At 41.4% G+C, this 17,526-nt stretch overlaps 1 protein-coding gene across 1 annotated transcript; it reads right to left on the reverse strand.

The window, feature by feature from the left end:
* Window positions 1-5,875: 5,875 nt before the first annotated feature.
* LOC137913670 (immunoglobulin superfamily member 10-like) lies at window positions 5,876-17,526 on the reverse strand. Its single transcript, XM_068757306.1, has 11 exons — window positions 17,324-17,526; window positions 16,534-16,663; window positions 15,618-16,008; window positions 14,678-15,445; window positions 13,568-14,539; window positions 12,824-13,459; window positions 11,760-12,699; window positions 11,200-11,660; window positions 9,875-10,778; window positions 7,504-7,870; window positions 5,876-7,426 (listed from the first exon to the last, which is right to left on the reverse strand). Exons 1-11 carry the CDS (start codon window positions 17,524-17,526, stop codon window positions 5,876-5,878), a joined length of 7,323 nt encoding a protein of 2,440 aa, XP_068613407.1.

Raw genomic sequence — 17,526 nt, forward strand, 5'->3', positions numbered from 1 at the left:
GCAAAAACATAATTCCCCCCTCAAAGTGAATGTTTATAGATCCTTCTACATGGATTTTTACTTAAGTCCAACTCAAGATCTGAACTGATCCAGAAGAGGCCCCTGATCTTTTAAAAGATGCCTCCCCTCAAGTGCATGTCAAGATTTAATAGCTGTTTAATTTAGCTCACACATCCATCCAACTATAGGCTGCAGTTATTTGTTAAGATTATTTTATAAAATGTGTCACCAAATGTCAGAGTCTTTCAGGCCTCTGGTTCGGTTTTACGGCTCAGATCTGTGCAGACTAGTTGCAGTTCATCTTTGCTGCTCTCATCAGTGACATATTAGACATGAGCTGGCAGCTGTTTTCAGTTAAACGCCCCCCAAATAAAATAAATGAGTGCTGCCTGCTCAGTTCCAAATGGCAGACAGACAAGGTTAAAAAGTTGTTGGTGAAGATTTTGGATCATTTCGCAGCTACAGAGCTGCACATTTCCCTAAAGAGATGGAAGGAACCAAAACGTGGCAGAAAAAGCCAGTCTTGACTATATTTGTTATGTGGTCAGAAATTTGACAAATTAAATATGTATCTTGGCAGATGTTGGCAAATGGATGTGGAAAATTAGTGAAGATGAAGATCAGTAAGTTTCAGTTTTGATTGAACAATCAACACAGCTTTATTTAGACTGACGCTGACATCGGACATGGAAAACGAGAACGCTATACAAGAATTAAGTCATCAACAGAGTCAAACCAAAATGGGGGCAAACTGGCATCTCAGCAGTGGCATTCCCGTTTTAAACTCTCAGTAATGTGTTGAAGTTTGTCTGGTAATCCCTCACCCCACTGCCCGAGAAAGGGATGCAGAGCTGGGACTGGAGACTTGGAATATAGAGGAACGGCTCCCTTTGAGTGAATGGACCTGGAATTCCAGACGTACTTGACAGGATGTCTCTGTGTGCACAAAGAGGGCAGCAGCAAAGTGTCGTCCTCAGGTGTTGACGACAGAGGTGGAGAATGCATGGATGAAATGTCTGTCATGCACAATCTAGGACAGTGAGTACTGCAAATAGAGGCAGCTGGACTGAAGTGAAAAAGTATTTGGTCTGATGCACAAACCAAAATTTGAAAAAAATGCCTGAGAAATGTCAAGGCCAGTTGAAATACAGCCACTGCATCAATTACTTGGAGCAAAGTCATCCTAACAGTGTCCTCGTCTGCTCTGGACATAAAGCAGTAAGTTATCAAGAGATAAGATAGGGAGCAATGTATTTGACTCAAATAGCCAAGGTGATTTTAACAGCAACCAATCAGCCCAGAGCTGTAAGGAGGGCCTGTTTTTCCAATCGGTGATGTCATTGTGGTATCTGGAGGCTCCTGCAGAGACGTGTGTGTAATACGTCATAAATTGTATGATTTATTGAGAATCACAGAATATAAATGCGGTATATATATATATATATGCGGTGTTATCACCATCTGTTGGTTGACTGTTCGGATAACACAGAGGATATACTGTAGTGGATGTGTTGATGTCGTGTGTCTGCATGTCTGTCTGAGTTTTGACTTCCCTGTCGCCTTCTATGTATAAGTATGAAAGTGTTACTTTCAATCAGGTTGTACACCTTAATAAAATAAATCAATCAATCAATAAAACTGGCCAAAGTCAATATTGAGGTTGGCAGGCACAACGTTACATCACAGCTACATTGATGATGAAGATTATGTTTGTACTCTCTTATTATTAATTAACTCCAGACACCAACACCACTGAGAATTGAAAACGTGGAAAATTGTTTTCTCATTCAAGAGCTCTTTGGTTCCTTCCCATCATCGTTCAGCCTCTGGATGAAGAACAGATTGGGCTCATGAGTGCAAGCCACATGTTCATTCTTCTTCTTTAAAAAAAATAACTTTAATGAGATCTTCATTGTAATTAAACTAAACAAACATGTGTGGTGATGTCACCATGATGGTGTTATACTTGAAAATGCTTCATGCCAAATTGTTATATCACCTAATTCTTTGACTCTGAAAACCTGCTCTCAGCATTTGAAATAAAATATTCATCATCAGAGGTTTTTGAGTCATCACCAAAAATAGAAAAGATCTGTATCTCTTTTTAGTCAATATTTTACTCCATGTGTCTCACAGACATTATTTGAACATCTCCACTCTTCTCTGTGATCCCACTGTAACACGACACATGTTGAGGCCACTCCAATATAATATTTAATATCACTGATGTGGCTTAGGATTTGAATCTGGATCCAATTTGTGCATTTATGTGGAAAATAATGACATACTTGAGTAATTTTATTTTATTTGGCATGTATCATTATTATTGTAAAAAGTCCCTGTCTCCCTAAAGAAAAGTAAAAAGTTATTTAGAAATTGTGTCATAACATTCTGAACATTATTTAAAATGTAATCAATTATTTGACACCAAGATGCATCCTTATACAAACTTGACCAGTTTCCAACAGATCATGCATATTGACCAAAAAAAAAAAAAGCAAAGCATTATGGGAGGTTATATCATCATTCCCCTACTCTCTGGACTGAGAAATAGGACTCCATTAAGTATTGCATTCAATGCTCTAAAGGAAAAGTATGTTATTTTTGGCATCTCTCGTGTTTAAAGGCTGCAGCACCAAATTACTGAAAGCTTTCAGAATTGCTGCACATTCTGTTGATTAATGAACCTTTGTATCTGCCTTGCAGCACTTAAGGCCTCGCTCTGAAGGAAACTGATGTATTTAGTGCTTCCGCAACTCATTTCTTGTCTAAAAATCAAACCAGGTAGCAAAATAACAACTGACGGTTGAATATTTTCCCTTTCCTTGCTGTCGGCCAACATGAAATTGAAGCGATCAAACACAGTCCTGAAAGGCACTGGGAAACCTGGAATCAGCATCGCAGCGTGACGGATGCTACCTGGCAGAGAAGTGTAAAGATGAATCTGTCTTGCTTGTGGCTGGAAGGTGGATATGTGGATTCTATCACGCTGGTGGGGAATTCCAGCATCACCCCAAGCACTGAGAGAGAGAGAGAGAGAAATGCAGGTCTACTGTATGACCAAAAAAGTGTGTGTGCCCAATTCAATATTTAGTAAAGATTATACCCCACCTTCAAGCCTGCATTGCAGAAAACTGGCTGCCAAGTTTGCGGCTTCAAAGAAACATGGTAGACGCTCTCACCTAACAGACGGGCATTGTCTGGCTGCTTCCAGCAGTCCTCTCATGAGTTTCAATGTTCAGACAGTTAGCGTTCAATTTAAAGTATGGAATGCACAGCAAGACCAAAAATATGGCTCACCCTTCTCTTGTTTCCCTCATCCATGCCCCCACTCTAGACTCTCTTCCTCCTCTCCTTTTTCTCACCAAGCTCTACATTTCCTCCAATACTCAGTTCAGGTATTGCCCTGTTCTAAAATTTATTATAGGTTTAATGAAACATTATGTCCAGCGGAAGCGCAGAAATCACATTTTGAGTCCATACTCCGGTCTGTGATAAGGCTCAGGTCACAAGAACATGTAGGTTAATGTTATGAGAATATTATGTTACTTTCAGATAACAGGAATACTTTGGCTAAGATAAGAGAAATACTTTCTTTCAATCAACTGTTCAAGAAAATAAACATTAAATTCTGTATCAATTTTGGCGGCTCACTGGAAACTAGCAGCATTTCCTCATTTTCCTTTTATGTTCCTTTGTTACTTCAGTCATTTCTGGGACATGGGGAAGGATTTACTCTGTTAAACTACAGTTTTTGCTGATTGTGCAACTGTTCATGTCGATCGGTTCGAAGTCTTCAATGGTTGTAAAACATACTTGACCTAGTAAAAGAAAAATATACACATGCAAAAAAAAAAAAGCACACTACTCCTTTCAGTAGCTTCATACAAAATTAAAGTTTAATCTCTTAGACTTCAACTGTTTTCCTTAAAACTCCCAAGAGGAATGAGTAAAGGGAAAAACACCATTTTTAAAATCCACATAAATAAAAGTCAGCGGAGGGTAAATGCCACTATTCTCCAAACATCAACCACAAAAACAGAAGTGAACAATTAAACTCTTAAACACCCACAGAGGGCATGTGGTGTGAATGAGGAGCTACCTTTCAAATTAAGAGTCATACATTAAAATGGGGTGTTGTTTGAAGACATCATTCCACCAGTTTACAATTTGTCTGAATGTTAGCAAGCTCATATAAACACTTTTCTTTACTGCAGCAAAGAATCAGTTTTCTAATGTTTTCAAATTTGGGCAATAGGAAAATAATAGAAAGGGTTTACTGACAAGTTCAGGTCACATGGACTCATCTTCAAAGTCCATTGTTTTTATGTGGGCTGCAGAGATTAACAATGTCTTCTGACACCAAGAAGGTTCCAACACAGATCTTGCTTCATCCCACAGTTCAAAGACGTGCATTTTGCAGCGTGGGGCCTTTCTGTTTGCCGTCTGCATGCTTCCTCCCCCAATTCAAAAATGGCCTGTGTAAATGTGACACTGAATATTTTTCTTTGTTGTGTTAGCCTTGTGCTGAACTGGTGACCGATTATGGTAAAGATATCAACTTGGATAGGCTTCAGCCCCCACCCGCATGACAGAGCCATTCTAAAAAAAATAGCTGAATATTTTTTAAATATTGTTTTCTATTGTTTTTCTAATTACTGTAAAAAAACAACATCATACAAGTCAAAACATCATAAACAAGTCTTTGGAAAAATTAACATTTTTATCATTTATAAGCACGCATCATTACAGGAAATTTATACGAGGTGCATTTTAATTGAGAAATTGCTTCCAGTTGTGGCCCTGAGTGCAGAGAGAATTTGTCTTTTTGAACATACAAAACCAAACCAAAAAGTCACATGATATGTTAATCTGCTGGATGCGTGGGTGGAGAGCAAACAAAACTATAGAAGCCATCTAACTCTAGTCCCTGAAGTAAATTCACTCACCATTATTCTTAATGTTTGCAATACATCTGTAGCAGATATATAATTCTTTAACATGCATGGCTTTTGTCTCCGGTTTCTTTCTCAATGCAGACCATCAGCTCTGTAAAATCAGCACACGATCACAAACAAGAATCAAAGGCTCCCCTGTGGGTTTTACTCACAGATGAACTGGGTATTTTTTTCTTTCATACTGTACTTTGACGAAGTAGATACTACAAATACATATACTGTATTATAACATAACATAATGTATAACATTACTTTAAATTATTGTGTATAACACAGATAGTGTGTTATGTAATTTTTGACCAATGAACTGTGAATTGCCATAAATTAATGTGCTTCCACCTCTTAAAATGAAATTCTTACATCTGATTCTATTTTGGGAAGTTCCGTGTTCATCTGGTGAAAAACCTTTTCTTTCCTGCTTCTCTGAAAAGTCTACCTGCTGTATTTTCCATTAGCTGTTAAAGGGCAAAGCAACACATCAGAAACAACTTCTGGACAACATCCAAAGGGACTTAATACCCTATTGGAGGCTTGTTTTCTTTCTTTCCAGAACATTTTCTCCATTTCTCTATCGTATGTCTGCATGTGTGGTCAGGGAAATTTCAGTCTGACTCTTTATACTGGCCCCTGCCACTCCCATGGGAACCAACTCAAATGAGAACCACCTAATTTCCAGACCCAGTTACAATAAAATCTTTCTGACTCTAGACTTGGTTTTTCCAAGTAGAAAAAAATCAAATATTTAAAAATGTCTATAGTTCTATTTTCTTCTTGTGATGTTTAGTTTTTAATCCAGACACATTTCAATAATGTTCCATGGGCCCTGATCTTCAGAAATCCACGTGACTAAACATGCACAGCACATTAATGTTCTCATTCAAATATACCACGGCTCTCCCTCAAGTCTTGTCTTTTTCTCACAGTACACGAAGGTACGTGACCTTGGAGTCCGTACCCAGGCGGTTCTTGGCCACGCACTTATATGTGCCTGAGTCTGAGAATGTGGGCCTCTGAATGATAAGTGTGCCCTCAGGGTGGAGAAGTTCACTACCTACAGGCCTGCCCCGTTGTGCAGCTGACAAAACCGAGTGATCTGGTAGCTCCCAGGTGATTTTTGGCTTTGGAATCCCAATTGCAGCACAGCTGAGCTGGATAGGTGTTCCAGCAACTACCTTCATATTGGGCGGTGGCCCTGTTGTGATCCGTGGAGCGTAGGAAATTATAGCAACAGGGACAGTGAGAACAGCCTCCCCAGCATCATTACGAGCCTTGCAAATGTAGTTCCCTCGGTCATGGTGAGTCGTAGCCTGAATAATCAGAGTACCGTTCTCTAGTAACTTGTAACGCCCAAAGACTTGAGGCCGAGTAAGGGTATGACCTCCAGGAAGGGTCCAGTAGATCCTGGGACTGGGACTTCCATCAGATAAACAGTGAAGGAAGAGAGGGTTTCCAGACACACTACGTATGATGCCCTTAGGCCTTGTCAGGATGAAAGGCTTGTGCCCAACTTCCAAAATTATTAGCTTCTCTATGTAGCCCATGAAATTTCTGGCACCACAGCGATACTTCCCAGAATCCTCTTTGCGAGAGCTGTAGATGCCTAGGCTCCCATCAGCACCCCTGTAGTGGTGAGAGCCATAGTCGTCTTCATCGCTAAATCGTGTTCCATTTGGCAAAGTCCAAATAATCTCTGGTTTCGGGTTCCCATCAGCTGTGCAGTTCAGAACTGCTGTTCTCCCAATCGCAGACACGATGCGCTCGTTGAAGGGGTTCTTGAAGATCGGCCTACGGGGCACACTGGTGATCTCCAGCTGGACCGCCATGACTGCCTCCCCTCCATCATTTCTCGCCATGCAAATGAATTCTGCTGAATCACTAGGCCGTACGTTACGGATCTCTAATGTCCCATTATGGTGGACATTAATCCTGCCGCCAAAATATGGTGCTGGCAGAAAGATGTTGTGAGGCATAAGCCAAGTAATAGTAGGAGTGGGATTACCCTCAGCCTTACAGTCTATTAACTTCCTGGAGAATTTAGCAGCCACATCTTTGATGACGGTCCTGTTCTGGCGATAGCCATTGATCACTGGTGGATTCCCATCTATATCCAGCTTGTAGACTTGTCTTTTTTCTCCAGCAGGGTTACGAGCCATGCATACATAATCCCCAGCGTCAGCAGCCTTCGCACCCCTGATATCGAGGGAGCCGTTGACATGGATTAGGTAGCGTTCGTTAGATGCTGCAATTACATCATTGGTGGGCAGTAGCCAAAGGATCTTTGGTTTGGGTTCCCCAAGCGCATCACAGTCGAAGAGTATATTCCCTCCAGGCTTCACCATGGCATAGTTCTGCTTGGCTGGACGTATCTTGGGCGCAGCCGCTAACACGCTAATATGAACGATCATCTCATCCTTGCCCACTTGGTTCTCAGCGTAACAGGTGTAGTCCCCTTCCTCCGACATCCCAACCTGAAAGGCAATACTCAGTGATGTAAATCTTTGTAAAGATTCAAAATTTTGTGACGATAAGGTAGGTGATAACATACCTGGTTAAGATAGAGCGTTCCATTGTCAAAAAGTGTGTATCGCCGTGCTCGACCACCGCCTCTGCTTGTATCAGACTGAATAGCGCTGCTGACCACCGTACCATCTGGTAGACCCCAGGAGATGTCAGGCTTTGGTGCTCCTGAGGCTTTACAGTCAACATTCACATCATTCCCGAATGGCACCTGCTTTTTTTCATGGACCTTTGGCTCTATCTTGGCTGGCTTCATTGACACGGTGACCCTCATGAGCTGGAAATCATCACCAGCTCTGCTTTGTGCCACACAAAGGTAGTCTCCAGCATCTTTATCACTCACAGCGCTGACAATAAGCGTTCCATTATCCAGGATCTGAGTTCGACTGCCCATCCTGCAGAGATTCATGACAGATTGCACTGAGTATTTGGGAGAATGGAATAAAATGCATCAAATGCATGTGAGCCTCATTTACTACAGTGCACGGCTTCTAATACTGTCATTATCTCATGCTGTTCAATGTGACAATTAGATGAGCAAAATATTAAAATCCATAAACTCTACTTTTTATATATATTATATCAACATACCCACATAGTTCATATATTATCAGTGTGTTCGCATGTTGCTATTCAGTGTTCAGATGTTCAGAATAACAGTAATTTAAAAAATAATATTCCTAAAAGTAAAGGGATATGAAAACAACTGTCATGCTCATGTTTTTTCTTGTATTTTTTGCTTCCATGCGCTGCCTTTATCTGTTGCATTTCTTCCTGTGTTCTGTGTCTGACCTCTTTTCCCCTCGTTGTCACACCTGCTCTGTTTGTCACACCTGCTCCTCATTCCCTTCGTCACCCTGCCTCCTTATCCCTCTGTCTTCAGTCCTCACGCCAGCGCCATAGTCTCGTTTCTAAACCTTTGCCTGATTTTTTTTACCTTGCCTTTTGACTAACAATTTGGATATCTTTGCCAGTGTGGACTGTTTTCTGTGTACTGAAGCTTCTTTTGGGGGGATTAAACCCTTCTATTGCTCTACCGTCAGTCTGTGCCACTGCATTTTGAATCTATACCATCCTGTTCAGCGTTCTTGAAAGAAACATCAAATAAAAACACAAAATTAACTGAAAATAAACATTAATGTTAATTAACAGTTGGAACTAACTTCTTAAACCAAACGCATACACAAATATATCGACAAGGAAGACTGGAATGTCATTATATTGGTGTTATATAGTAGATGTACAGAGGGAGGTCATATAAATTGTTTTTAGACAAAGCATTGTGCTGTTACTGAGGCAATAACACTCAGGCTTTCCTATGCGTGTGTTGGGGATTTAAATTTAAAATTCTTTGCTACTTACATTTTTGTTTTTTTTCGGCTCATATTTTAAGAAAATGGAGAACGTCTGAAGCTGCTTTGTTGGCAAGTTGTTGTTGTTAGTTGTTGGCCAGCTTCTCACTGTAGGACATCTGGGTTCAATAAAGCAACCCAACTCAGCCCAATGACATAATGACCTACATAATTTCTTTATTAACGTAGGCTCTCTGGTGAATGTGCAAAACCTTTGGTCATTGCCATGCTGTATTTGAAAGGGGGACAATCAGCATTTTGGAAATACTAAAATAATGAAACCTCGTAGAAGGATATATGAATATGAGTGCATTTTCTGACTTTGATATGAGTATAAAAACAAATGCATGCACACTTTCACGTGAACACACGCACACACAAATGCATAACTTGACATTGATATAAAGCTGAAGAGTTGCATTGCAAGAAACGAAGACAGCTAAGATAAGACAATTATCTTAGTTACACAGGGAAGAAATCTGGCAATGCAACTAAACCACAATCTCATAACATTACCATAATGGATACTATAATATCTTTTTCACGTGCTAATTATAACATGCGATGAAGTTCTGTATTTGCATTACACAAGTACATCACCATTATATAAGTGATATAAAACTGTTATAATTCTTATAAATGACTGATTATAAAATATATATTTTCCTCCGAAAATATACTGTTGTTATCAGCAGTTATGCAAATTAAGCTGCTATCCTCCTTTTACTATTTTTCTTGATCGTGTACTTTTTCTATACTTTTACTATGTACCGGTACGTGAAAAGGCTGATTCTTATGGAAATATCCACATTTTCATTTGAATCAAATTTAGCTCACTTAGGTATATTTATCTTGTTATCCAATTTGAAAAAGTGTGGAAGGAACATCACATTAAGCACTTTGCTAGCTTATTCTTTACTATGAATGATCATTGTAGAAAGCCCCCCCAAAAATAATTAATACTTTCACCAAGTCAATTATGATCAAGCAAGAAATGTTGCAAATGATTACTTTATACATTGCCGTTGCTGATCAAGGTGTTTTTACCTGTGCCACTTGTCCACCACTGCTCTAGAGGGCAGTCTCCAAACGATCTTGGGTTTAGGGTCACCTGTCGCCGAACAGTTTAGCCTCAGCTGATCCCCGAAGAACAACTCCGTTAAACGCTGAGATGCCTCCAATATTTGCGGCGCAGTCTCTTCGCTCTCCACCGTCAGAGTTACTACCCTTCTCTCTGAGCCAGTAGAGCTGGTGGCAATGCATTCATATTTCCCGCTGTCAGCTTGAGTCACATCCTTAATATGGAGGGTTCCATTCACATGCATTGATATCCTCGTGGTCTTTGCAGGTCTGTTGTATAGCACCAATGACCCGTCATCAAGGACCCAGTGAATAGTAGGCTGAGGGCTGCCTTGACCAGTGCAAGGTAGCCACAAGTCTTGTCTTATATCAGCTTTCAACTGCTGGCGCTTTTCTTCCACAATTCCTGGTGGAGCAGCAACCACCTGCAGTCGGACTGTAGAGGTATCAGCTCCGGCTGGATTACTGGCAATACATTTGTAATGACCTCTGTCATAAACAGACACCTGTTCAATGACCAGAGTCCCATCACCAGATATCGATACCCTACCCATGTATTTGTTTAGACCCCTGACCTGGGTTCGGTTGGCTAGGATCCAGGATATCATTGGTGGAGGACGACCCTCTGCTTTACATTTTAATTCAACAGTGTTTCCAGCATGATACTTTAGCTCACGGATTTTTGGCTCAAGGATACGTGAGGGATAGGCCACTACAGAGAGGGTGACCAGAAGTTTATCTGATCCATGATGATTTTCTGCTAGACAGAGGTACTGTCCACGGTCCTTAATGTTGGCATTTTGGATAGAAAGTGTGCCATTGCTGAACACCTCAAACTTGCCCATCTTCCCCTTAATGGTAACGGTGTTTCCTGAAAGGAAGATAAATTATTCTCAGAAATATAGATCATTAAAACAATTCACGTGCAAACACAGATGGAAACACAGATGCAAAATGACTGCATTTAAAATATATAAAGTACTTCTTTAATCTTTTTGACTGTAAAATTGTGATTTATATTTATAACAAGTGCATTGCGGTTTTTTTTGCTAATGGATACATTTTGATGTTACGAAAATACTATCATTAAATTCCCCATATAACAGTGTTCTTTCTCACCATTGAATACAAAAACATTACAATTTCCTTGCCAACTTCCAAATACTAGATATACAGCTGTGCATGAAAATAAAGACTGACTTTTATTTGTCATTTTTAAAATTCTTTAACCGAGCTGGACCTACTACAGATGTTTTTTATTTCTTAATTAACCAGTCAAACTGTTTTTGTACCTGTGCTTGACGAGAAACGCTTCCAGGTTATCATTGGCTGAGGGTTTCCAATAGCCTCACATGGCATGTAAGCGTCTGAGTTGGATAACACAGTGAAGCTAGCAGCGTTGCCTCCTACAATCTTAGGTTTGTTTGTTATGGACCTTGCAGTGGATATGAAACCGACGATAATGGCACTTGTAGCTTCAATGTCCTCAAAATCATCGTAAAAACTAGAAATGGCATTATTGTTTGCAATGATGTTGTCCTGCTCAGCTCTATGGTTGGTCATTGTGTCAAAGGTAAGGCCGTTATCGATCCTGCTTGGCACAGTAGGTCTGATCCACGTCGCTGGTGGCTTGTTAGTGTTGTGACTACTCTGTGTTGGCGGTTGGATGTTGCCATGCAGTCTGGAACGAGTTGTCGTGGAAGGCCTTCTTGTAGTTGTTAGCGTAAAGGTGGTGGTGGGGGTCAGGGGCGTTCTGGCTGACAAATTGCTCCAATCATATTCATCATAGAAATCAATATCTTCCTTTATCTGGTCAGTGGAAACAGCTATTGTGTTTCTAGATGGTTTGTACAATGGCTTGTAGAAGGAAGTGGACCATTGTGGCAGTGTGGTCATTTCCATTGTCTTTTCCACAGTATTTACATCTGTAGTGGAAGGCTCAGTTGTGGTACTGGAGTATATTTTCGTGACTTTGGGCCTATTATAGGGTCTCCGACCCCGAAAGGGCTTCCATCTACGGCCTTGCCTTCCTCTCCCACTGGGTCTCTCTCTGATGACAAACAAACTATCAGGTAGTCCACCAGATCCAGATGTTATGTCTTCATCAGGATTTTCCTTTGAAGGTGGGGTAGAAAGATATATTGGGGGTGTCTGAGAAGTAGCAGAAAACCTGGAACGAGATGGCCGACTTGTTGTAGTTAGATGATGAAAACGAGGTTCTACTGTTGGGAACTCAAAACCTGCAGATGCCATATCTCCATAGTCGTCATCTAGGGAGCCCTCGTTGTTCCCAGTGTGTCTGGATGGAGACAGTACCCCAAGTTCATGCAGTGACTTTACAGTGGTGCTAACAGGAAGGGAAGGGGTGGGGTTTAAGGTTGCTGTTGTAGTTTCAGTTGTAGTTTTTTTGGTGATGAAAGGTCTCTTCAGCCTGCTTAGTATCTTTTCCCTCTCTATATTTCCATACAGCCTGTTCCACGGAATTCTTCCACGCACCACTTTAGAGGCCGTTGTCGTAGTGGTAGCCATGGTGGACGTCAATTGTTTTTTCCCGTGTGTGGCCAAATACGGATCAATCATTGAGTCAAAGTCGGGGGCATCAACTGAAGATACATAGCCGCCGGAAACCTCTGGCTTCAACTCGGTGTCGTCATTTGTTTTTACTCCAGCTGTCTTTCGTGTAGAGGCAGGTCTTTCTGTTCTGTGTAAGGATCGACTGGGGGACGGTGTTGGTTTGAGCACCTGCAGATCAGTAGTTGTGGTCTTCTTTTTATCTTCATCACGGTTACAGTCTGGTGGAAATAAAATTTTGAAACATTTGGCATTTTTAATACAGATTGTTAATATATCAGAAAATGAAGTGCACTAAACAATGATAAAAATATTCACAATGACTTCCCAAAAAGGTTTTCTTACCAGTGGTCAATTCAATTTGAAACGGCACTGTAGCAGCTCCTTCCTTCTTCACTGAGGGCTGTTTAAGTTTATTCATGAAGGACTGTATGTTTGTGATCCTGCTGGGTTTAATGATCCTCCTACGGCCCTGGAAGGCCCTCCTGCGCCCTCCTCCTCTGCTGTTCTTGTGCGGGATGATATGAATCTGTTGCCGGGATATGATGGTGGATCCAGCAGAAAGGTGTGGGGATTTGATTGTTTGGGTTGTACGGAGGGTTATTTCGTTTTGTTGTCTCTCTGTGGTGGCAACGGCTGTGAATGTCGTTTGGCTTTTCCGATCTATGTGCTCGACTATCTCCATTGGATCTGGCTTGTCCTTCACTGGGGTGATATTAGGGCTAGTGGTAACTGAGGGCGGTGCCCAATTATACATCTCTGGCTCTGCAGGATTTTCCCCAGAGAACTGGAGCTGAGTCTCTTGTGACGAGTCTGTCACAGTCAGTTGGAGAGTGACTGGGTAGCCATTTGGGTCAGAGATCTCGTCAATACTAGAAAGCCCGATGTTGTCTGGAATGATATGATATGGTGTGAATGCATCGACTTCACTTTCACTCCTTTGTCTTGGATTGTTTGTGAAAGTGGACTTGATTGGTGAATCTGACTGAATATATAACTGGGTTGCCAGTGTGTGGGTTTCCATTTCAAAGATTTGACGTGCCTCTGTAGCTGTATTAATGTGCAGCTCATCTCCAGTGTATGCTGTACCCTTCTGTGGATCCTCGGTTGGTTTGGGTATACTTGGAACAATGATGTGATGGTCTTCATTATGGCCGTCGCCAAAACCAATTTTCCCATCAACAGAAGCACCAGTGTCAGACTTCACTCTTGATGCATCTTGAGCTTTTTTCATTAATTCAGCAAATTTCTCTGGGTCCACTCTCCTGGAAGCTTTGTCGTGCACTCTATTACTCCACAGTCGCCTGTTGCTGACTGAGCCACTCCTATTCTTCCCTAAACCTCTGTCTTGTGACCCGAAACGGGCATAGGGTCGATCTGAGGTGACAGTCCTGGATTCCTGGCTGTTTATTTCTGAGGGACTGGAAGATGGGCTCTCGCTGAGGGTAACTATGATTTCAGAAGAAGTAGGGCCACTTGTTTCCGCCATTTCTATCCCCGACCCTTCACTGTCCAGAACTGTTGTCTCAGATTTTTCTTCAGTCACGGTCACCTGCGACACTAGCAGGTCAGCTCCTAGGTGGTTAGCAACCAAACATCTATAAAATCCTCTGTCCCTTTCTGTCAGACCCTGAATTAACAAAGATCCATTTTCATAAACGTTCCTATTCCTGTTAGACTTGTCCAGTACCGTGTGATCAGGGAGTATCCACTGGATCGAGGCTTTAGGATTCCCTGAGGAGCTACAGTCAAAAAGCAAACTTTCACCGAGTGGCCGAACCAGTTGTGCACCATTGACCTGAAATTCTTCTACATCTGGAGACAGAACTGTCACTCGAAAGACGAGTATGTCTGCATCCAGGTAGTTTGTGGCAATACACCGGTATATGCCTGTGTCTGAGGGATCCGCACTGCGCAAAGTGAGCCTCCCTTCAGCAGTGATGACGATCCTCCTGTCTTCACTGGAGTATGGAGCTCTGACCTTATTTCCATCTGACAAAATCCACTCCAGCAAAGGCGTTGGCTCACCCTGGATATGACAATTTAGTTCTGCCATGCCGCCTATGTTAAAAGTAAAACACATAATTTGTTTTAGTAATTTAGTAGGTTATTACAAACACATATAAGTTAAAAGTTTAGGCATTTAGATGGAAAAGAAGGTCATGTCAAACAGGTAATTTCTTATGTATAATTTCCTACCTCTAAGGACAGTGTGCTCAGTCTTAGTTTGATTATCTCGCCTGATCATGGTCCAGGAGTAGCGGTTCTTCTTCGGTGACGTGTTTTCCACGCGTAGGTTGACAACAGACTGGTACTTAATGTGTAGAGTAGAGAGAGTGGTTGTAGTGCGGTCAAGCTGGAAGCTTACTTTTCCTTGCATAAGCCACGCAGGGGAAGCTTTAATCTCGGCCTCAACACCTGTGTAAATGTCTTCCTCTTCTTCATCTGTTTCCATCTCACTATACCTATACATCATTTCTGGGCTTCTGCTCAGCATTTCACCTCTCTCCAGTCTCATGGGAGAGTCACTGTATATTGCCAAGATCTGCCACAGCTGCTGTATGTGTTCGTAGTCAATATTACACACCAAATATGAAGTAATACTCGCAGTAATTAGGGTGACATTTCTTTCCCTCTCTTCCTCAAAGGTTTGTGTCAGGTTCTCAAAAGCAGATGGCCTCTGGACACTGCAGGATAGACTGGCATCGCTATGAAACTGATTAGTCAGGTTCAATTGCATGGAGCCTAGAGGGGCAATAAAGTCCTTAGGTGTAACTGGTGTAAATTCACCCTCATCCACGCTGATGTTTTTCTGCTTTAGATTGGATTGTATCCACGGTTTGGTACAAGTGAAGGCATCAGTGGGGAGAAGGGATAGAGATCTTTTGTGGTAAGGGGTGGGACTTTGACAAACAGGACACAGCTGGATTCTTGGATGCCTCCTGTCACGCTTGCATTTCAGCACACCTGCAAACATTTAAATCAGGCAATGTAGTATTTAGCTGTTTGTTTCGTGACAACAAATTCAAGATTTTAAATAGTGTAAGCCAAGCCAAAATGGATCAGCAATGCTTACGAGCATGTTACGTTTGCAATTTTACATGCCACATTGCATGCCACAAAGCTAGTGCATTCTCACCTGCGTTCATCTGTGTCCAGCCTGAGAACCATGTCATACGGCAGTCACATGACCACGGGTTGCCATGGAGGAATAGATTTTCTAACTGGCTGCAACCAGAGAAAATATCTGCAGGCAGAGTTGTCAGTATATTGTCTGATAGGTGGATGCTTGTTACTGAGGAGACCTTGAACACCTGGCTGTGTCTCAATGTGATGAATGTGTCTGGGTGGAGCTGCTGGAGGTGGTTGCCCTCCAGCTGGACCAACTGCAGGTTGCTAAGGCCATAGAAAGCCTCTGGGCTGATGAAATCTATGTGGTTGTGGTCTATGTGAAGTCTCAGCAGACTCTTCAGGCCTGTGAAAGTCTCTTTGTTGATTTTCCTTATTTTATTGAAGGATAACTTTAGGACCTGTGAAAACATGATGAGGATATTATTCTTCCAAAAAAATGATGTATTTATTTTGTTAGGTTAACACACAACTACAGAGATAACGTTAAATACTTTCAAAGCTGCAGTATAATTTCGAAATAATGTTACCAATCTCAAAAAATGCCAGCGATCAGTCATTGGCGAGCTTGTGGATTATAAATAGAAAATAGAAAAACCTAGCAGTGCTGACCTCTTTGCATTAAGACAGTAAAAGAGAGGAGTTGAAGCAAGTCTATTTTGTGTCTTTGCTACATGTGTCGTATCTTTTCTTCTTTGTGTGTATTGGGTTGTGTAAAACTGCTGTTTAGATGTTTTCCATTTGTTAGAATTCTAATTAGTTTAACATCAGTGTAAGCAGAAAGCAGCGACACAAAACCTTTTGCCCATAGCAAGCTGGGCTGGGCTCCAGCAACTCCCGTGACCCGGGAAAAGCAGAAGAAAATGAATGGATTGATGCAAGGTCTGTAATCTGATCACAAGAGACTGATAAATATATGGTTTTACCTGTAAAGACTTGAGGTCTTGGAAGACTCTGTCTTCAATCCTTTGGATAATGTTGCTATGCAGCATCAACAACTCTAAGTTCTCAAGTCCTGCAAGATCATTTTCTCTCAAGACAGATATGCTGTTGTACCTAAAATCAAAGAGATGATAAGCAGTTGTCAGAGCAACAATGTGCCACATGCTATTCTTCCTGACATTTATTCTGAGGATTGCATTAAACACTAATACATAATTATAAAGTAATCTGACAACTCTGTGTCTGAATATGTTAAACTTGTATGAATTTAAGAATTAAATTAGAAGATTTAAGAATAAAAAAAATGTACACAGATTTAGTGTCATCGACAAACACCTGTCGGTAAATAATATGATTTTTTAGGGTATTTCTGCTTTCCTTAATACTTATTACTCATTAAAATGTTCTTGGTTCGCTAAATGAGTTAAGGGGGCTCTTAGCTGTAACTAACATTAGCTACAAATGCGTAAAGAAAATACTGACCTGTTAGGTTGTTTGCCAAGCTGAAAGAAACCTTAAAATAACCCCCCCCCCCCCATTAACCAATTAAGTATAGTTAATTAAATACTAGTTATTCTTTTCTTTTTTTTTTTACCTTTATTTAACCAGGTAAGTCAATTGAGAATTAATTCTCTTTTTCAGTAACGACCTGGACCTAAGTTGCATGTTTTTGGTGGTGGTTAACTGATACCACTGGCTGCCTGAGTCTATCTTGAAAGGCTGTTTCCAGCTACGCTCATTTCTGCTACCAGCTGGAAGGAAAGCGAGGCTCACCCGAGGTTGATCTTTACTACAGTTGGCTGGACGTGGTCGGGCAGTGCGCTCAGGTATCTGAAGGTGCAATGCACCTCCGTGGGGTCGACGCAGACGCATGCTTTGGGGCAGTCGCCGCTCGTCGGCTGCGCTGCAGCCAAGAACAACGCAGCCATCAGCGTCCACCTCCGCAGGGATGAAGCGCTGCACACACGCGCACTCAT

The sequence above is a fragment of the Brachionichthys hirsutus genome, unplaced genomic scaffold, assembly GCF_040956055.1.
Source record: "Brachionichthys hirsutus isolate HB-005 unplaced genomic scaffold, CSIRO-AGI_Bhir_v1 contig_987, whole genome shotgun sequence".
NCBI classification, from domain to species: Eukaryota; Metazoa; Chordata; class Actinopteri; order Lophiiformes; family Brachionichthyidae; genus Brachionichthys; species Brachionichthys hirsutus.

Bases quoted from the DNA above. Each gene is read 5' to 3' on its own strand.
- LOC137913670 (XM_068757306.1), bottom strand. From the start codon at position 17,526: ATGAGTGCGCGTGTGTGCAGCGCTTCATCCCTGCGGAGGTGGACGCTG. The intron at 15,446-15,617 runs GTGAGAATGCAC...AAATGTTTGCAG, and splicing joins CTGGACACAGATGAACGCAG to GTGTGCTGAAATGCAAGCGT. The intron at 12,700-12,823 runs GTAAGAAAACCT...TATTTCCACCAG, and splicing joins TCAAATTGAATTGACCACTG to ACTGTAACCGTGATGAAGAT.